The following is a 5,832-nucleotide window of genomic DNA, read 5'->3' as shown; positions in this document are numbered from 1 at the left end:
AAAGGAAACACAGACAACCCACACTAGGTTCATAACACTTAAGAATAGCTTTATCATTATAATATTAGGAGGCCTTTAGCTTCAGTTAAACATGAGAAGTCTTCGGCTCACACTTGCCAAACAGGAAGTGAAACTACAGCCACAGGAAGAGCTTTGAGGCTTCAGCTAAACACACTACATTTCCCACAATGCAACTCTTCTCAGAGCTCATATGATGGAGAAACAGTGATCTTAATGTTCAAGAAATTGTCTGTATTATTTATAGTTTCTGTAAACGACAGTGTTTTCCCATGCTGTCGATTACCACAGAAAATAACCCTAACAAGCTTTTCTTCTTCATCTTATGTCTTTTTCATTCAGAGTTTGGCAAAGATTGTTTCCTTAAAATGTTAAAGTGGATGATGCTTAACATGTAATTAACATGTTTTGAAAATATATTAAAAAATTTAGAAGTAGAAAAAGAGCAGAAGAGCAACAGAAAGCTCTTAAACATGTTAAAGGAGGACAGGAAAGGTTGTGGTTGATGAATTCACAGTTTATTAGCAGTTCAAAACTGAGAGGCGTTTTCACGCCTAACGCCGCATGTGAAACACAGAGATCACAGATTCTCATCACATGAGATGAGCAACAAGCGTATTATTTTCCTCTCCACCGACAGATGAGAGCAGTATTATTGCTGTTTGAGTTTCAGAGAGTCGTGTGAGGAACTACCGAGAGTTTCAGACTGATTTTCTGAACTGAACTGATGAAGAAATGAAGTTTCCACTGATAGTTTGTGTGTTTCTGCTGACGGGTAAGAGCTGAAGATCTCTACTAAAAGTGTTTATTATCTAATATTATGGCGTATGTTATCAGTGTGAGTAAAGCAGTGTGTGTGTGTGTGTGTGTGTGTGTGTGTGTGTGCGTGTGTGTGTGTGTGTGCGTGTGTGTGTGTGTGTGTGTGTGTGTGTGTGTGTGTGTGTGTGTGTGTGTGTAGTGAGCAGTTCACTGTCTGTGGAGATTACAGTGAGAGGAACAGAGAGAGAACGAGTGAGCATTACCTGCCCTTATCTAGAAGGATATGAAAACTCCTACAAATACTTCTACAGAGGACTTTACGCAGACCGTGTGATTATACTGCGATCTGATGGAGAGTCCTCAGTGTTCAGTGGCAGATTCTCACTGAAGGATAATCCTCAGACCAGATCATTTACAGTGACCATCAGTGACCTGAAGATGGACGATGCTGGACCGTACGGCTGTGGAGCTGGATGGGGACCCCGCCTAGACATCCAGCTAAATGTGATCAGAGGTGCCTGATATTCAATACTTAAATCTGTAGTCCGTAACTTTTGGCGCTCTAGAGGTTAATAAACCGAATGAAAGCTTTAGCGTAAGTTCTCCCAGGAAGACTCAATTGTTACGTCACTTATTCCCTTCTCATCCGTCCAATCGTGTTCTAGTACTTGCCGTTTAAAAGATCGGTACTTACACATCTGTGAGTTCGCAGATGCTGACGCTTTCATTTTTTCAATCAATTTTTCGTCCCACCTCAACTAGATTTTTGGAGCAAGCACTAATATATCCTTTTGGATTTGGTCTTTATTTCGTTCTTTTTTTTATGTCACTCTTTTGATGTCTTATTGTATGCCTGATTTTGTATTGCTGTAAAAATACTGATATCAACAGCACTAATGAACAGCTAAATGCACCGCTGACAAACAAATCTTATGATAGCCTACTTTTGAGAAAAATGAACAACAAGCACACGCATAACAAAATCTTTTAATTAAAAGGCAACACAATGAGGGTTAAAGGACAAATGAGGAATCGTCACTCAAAAGCACCACAGCTGCACAAAAGATAGAGGAAACAGTGGTAAACTGGTATAGAAAACAATAAATTAGGAGACATCTATGCATTTCCATCTATTAGGTGCCATTTTACCCATGCATTTACATTTTAATAATGACAAGTGATCACTCCAGGGCGATCTTATACTCATGGTTATCTCTGGAAAATATTATTACCGTTGTCTCTATACGAGCTGACATCTAGCTGACAACATGTCGTTTTGAGTTTGACATATCGTGTGGTTCTGTGTGATTTGGACAAATTCAAGTTACACCCACTTCCTGTTACACCACTTCCTGTTACGCCACTTCCTGTTACGCCACTTCCTGTTACGCCACTTCCTGTTACGCCCCTCTCTTGCAGTCCACAGACAGACCCATCTGAGGATGGTCCCTTCCCGTACCTCACGGGGGGTCGGTTGCGCCCCTGCCTTCGTCTTCAGGCAGGAAATGTAGAGTCCGGACCCTCGGATGCTGGTCTGTTATAAATGTATACTTGTTACGGTATTTTGGCCCCCGAGTCTTTCTGGTAGAACCGCTGAGTCTGAGCCGGAGCTCCTTCTCTCTGGCGAGTCACACAGGCACTGGATTACTGGATTACTCCTCAGCGGTGCGACCGGTCTAAAGTAGTCCCAATATAAACACTTATTATAGGTATTATACCGTAGAGAATCAGGAGAAGACAGAACACGGTTTGGAAGATTGATTCATGACGTTCTCGCTCATTTTATAAATATAGTAAATTTTGAACACAAAAAAAGTTACGGACTCGGACTGCAGCTTTAACACCAATCTGAATCATCACTCCTGTGTTATTGATTTATGAATGTATTACGGCTTGACGGCTCTTCTTCATTTCTCAGCTCCAGTGAAAACAACACGTGTCCAGATCTCAACAACCAGCATTAGTCCATATACAAACAGCAGCACTGAACACACCAGCACAGGTACACACACACACACACACACACACACACACACACACACACACACACACACACAGACAGACACTGACATCTGTACTCACATGTGTTTTGATGAAAATAAAGTTAATGTGAAGTTATTGTGTTTATAGAACTTGACATAACTTCAATCAAAACATTAATAGTTAGTCTGATTATACTGAATACAAAAATATAAAGCTTCTAAACACAATTTTAATGCTGCATTTATGATCATGATTTAGTTCAAGATCATTCATTTCTTCCACAAACTTGCACAAAGTTGGAAGCTTCAACTTCTGTGAAAAATAAACCATAATTGCATCACACTGAACATTTAGAGGTTGTGATGTTCCTCAACACTTGAATCAAATGTACAACAACTGAATGTTTGACGTGTCATTTTACTGTAAATTTTCATTTGCACTTTCTTTGTTCTGCAGTTTCTGAGTAAAATCATCTCGTAATACTGACAGTAATGCCATCACAACATGAGTTCAGCTTTATGTGTGTTTGACAGAAACTTTTATCCAAAGTGACTCTGTATCAGTTCAGATAATAAAGTGTCTTCTAAATGAACATTAATATAATGTGATTATCAGTAATCAGTATTATGAACAGAAAACACAACATGTGTTCATATGCAGCAATAGCAAACAGTGCTATAAGTGTGTTTGTCTATTATTATTATTGTGTGTTATTATATCACTGCATGAGCGACACATTCACAGTCACTGGTGTTTCTCTCTGTCAGCGACTCATCACACAGAAACTGAAACAACAACAGGAAATACTTCAGTTCAACTCCATCAGCCTAACACTAGTAAGAACACAAACTACACTACCCACAATGCAACTCTCTGATCACATGATCACTCTTTGAAAGGACATTGGTTTGATTATTTGTGGAGACACATTTTAGCTCCTGTATGAATATAAATGATGAATTTGAATGATTTCATGTGGTTAATTTGGTTTGACATCAGCCGTAAAGAAAAGTGTTTTCTTCTGAAGAGTTGAGGTTTACCATTGCAGTTTCACTTCGGTTACACTATATAACTGTATATTTACAATTACAATATTCTTAATGGTACAATAATCTAAGGACTTTATATAAGTTATAAGAATGTTATTGTTTATTTAACAGTATAATCAGAATCTGCAGTGTGTTTCATCATGTAAATATCATGTGTTTAGCGTCGCCTTCAGATCTGGCTTCTGTTGCTGGCGGTCTGGGTTCGGTTCTGCTGGTTCTGACTCTGTGTTCTGGAACCTTCATCATCCTGAAGAAGAGGAAGAGGAAATATGGGACAGGTAACAGTTTGTTTGAGATTATAAAGTCATTTTTTAGTGTTTGAATTGATTTGACTCGTTCTTTTTTTCTCTATTCATGCTCCATTCAGCTTTATTTCAGCAAAACATGCAGCACAATACAGAGGTGTGTGTTCAAATCTTTACCTGTAGAAGATCAGAAATACATGTTAAATGATTGTTTATTGATCAAGAAAGAGAATTATCTGTGAAAAATAGTAAATTATTGATGTATGTGTTATTTTTCAGACTGGCCGCATATATGAAGAGATTCCAAACAGTGATGTCACCACGGTAACGTCTTCATCCAATCAGACGCCTGCATCTTCATCCAATCAGACGCCTGCATCACACCTCAACAACTGCACAAATGTCTCTATTATTTACGCCACAGTAACCAATCAGCAGCCTGATTCAAACCCCAGTCACACCCACTCGACCAATCAGGCGACAGATACAGCCGATGACTATTATGGCAATATAAAGTGTCCTGAAGCAACACAGGACAGCGGGACAGAACTGATCTACGTAACAGCAACACATCCTCAAAACATCACAACGCATCCGCAGAACGTCACAACACACGAGGGTCCGATATATTCAGTGATCAACCGTAAATGAAAATGTCTGTCCAAAAACATTTAGACTGATGATCCAAGAGAAAATAAAATCGTGTACAGTCTAAATTTCTTACACTGAATCTATACTTTTGACACACTTTTTTTATTATTACTATTATCAGTTTATAAAGTGTATAATATTACTTAACAAAAATGTTTCTAACAACTAAAAAAAAGAATGTAAATAAAATGTAAAAATGACTCAAAATTCAATATTCTTTGGTACACCTCATCTACAGTTCAATAAAGCTATTAAAATGTAAAATATAGCATCAAGCAGTGATTATGAGGAAATACACAAAAGAGGCAACATTAGTGTCTAAGAAAGCATGTCAGGGAGAATCAGAGTGTGACGTTCGGCAGCTGTAGTGCCCTCGAGAGCCTCTGGAGGGCACTCTCTCATTGTGTTATGTTTTCCCCATGGACTCATTATGTTTTATCATGTTCAGCTGTGTTTCATTATTGGTTATTGAGTTCCTGATTTAAGCCTGTGTTTCTCCTCTGTCCTTTGCGAAGTCTTGTTACACTGTAAGCGTGCATTTCTAAGCGTTATTCCCTGTTCTGTTTCTCCGTGTTTCCCTGGACTCTCGACCTTTGCCTGTATCCTGGACTGTTTGCAAACCTGTGCTGCCTGCCTCGAACTACGCCTGTTTACACCACGAGTTTCTGGATTGCCCCTTGTTTTAACTGTTTCTGATTGTATTTGTTGAAGTTGTAATAAAGTGCTGCACATGGATCCGACCGTCTCTGCCCGTACGTTACACAGAGCAACATCATGATGATTTTATGAGTTTAAGTGCAAAAGGCAGTATATCTTTGCCAGGATATTGAAGAAAAAACCTTCCTTTATATCTCCTCAGACTCATTCAGGACATGGTGCTGATCACACAGAACAAGTGTCTTAATAATATCCTATTGCGTTCATTAAATAAAGCATGTTATTACAAAACGGACATGGGGAAGTTGGGTATGTTTCAGCTTGATATTAAACTATTGAAGGTCAAAACTATCCTGACGTTACAGGCCAAAATATAAGTTTTCCATTATTCGCCAACCCTAGGTGGCGCTGTGCCGAAGCTCCTCACGTTCCCTCAGGGTACGATGGCTATAGAGGTGCAGGTTTGACAT

General features: G+C 39.0%; 1 protein-coding gene across 1 annotated transcript; it reads left to right on the top strand.

The window, feature by feature from the left end:
• The first annotated feature begins 838 nt into the window (after positions 1 to 838).
• Positions 839 to 4,801, top strand: LOC130105917 (uncharacterized). The gene is made up of 6 exons (XM_056272105.1): positions 839 to 843; positions 1,089 to 1,281; positions 3,491 to 3,596; positions 3,971 to 4,087; positions 4,177 to 4,211; positions 4,334 to 4,801. The coding sequence occupies exons 1-6, from the start codon at positions 839 to 841 to the stop codon at positions 4,703 to 4,705; spliced, it is 828 nt and encodes a 275-aa protein (XP_056128080.1). The 3' UTR covers positions 4,706 to 4,801.
• The last annotated feature ends 1,031 nt before the right edge of the window (positions 4,802 to 5,832 follow it).

This window comes from Rhinichthys klamathensis, unplaced genomic scaffold (assembly GCF_029890125.1).
Source record: "Rhinichthys klamathensis goyatoka isolate OS25496 unplaced genomic scaffold, OSU_Roscu_1.1 h1tg000330l_1, whole genome shotgun sequence".
NCBI classification, from domain to species: Eukaryota; Metazoa; Chordata; class Actinopteri; order Cypriniformes; family Leuciscidae; genus Rhinichthys; species Rhinichthys klamathensis.
The sequence above is the reverse complement of the archived record's forward strand: the minus strand, read 5'-3'. Positions and strand labels throughout refer to the sequence as shown.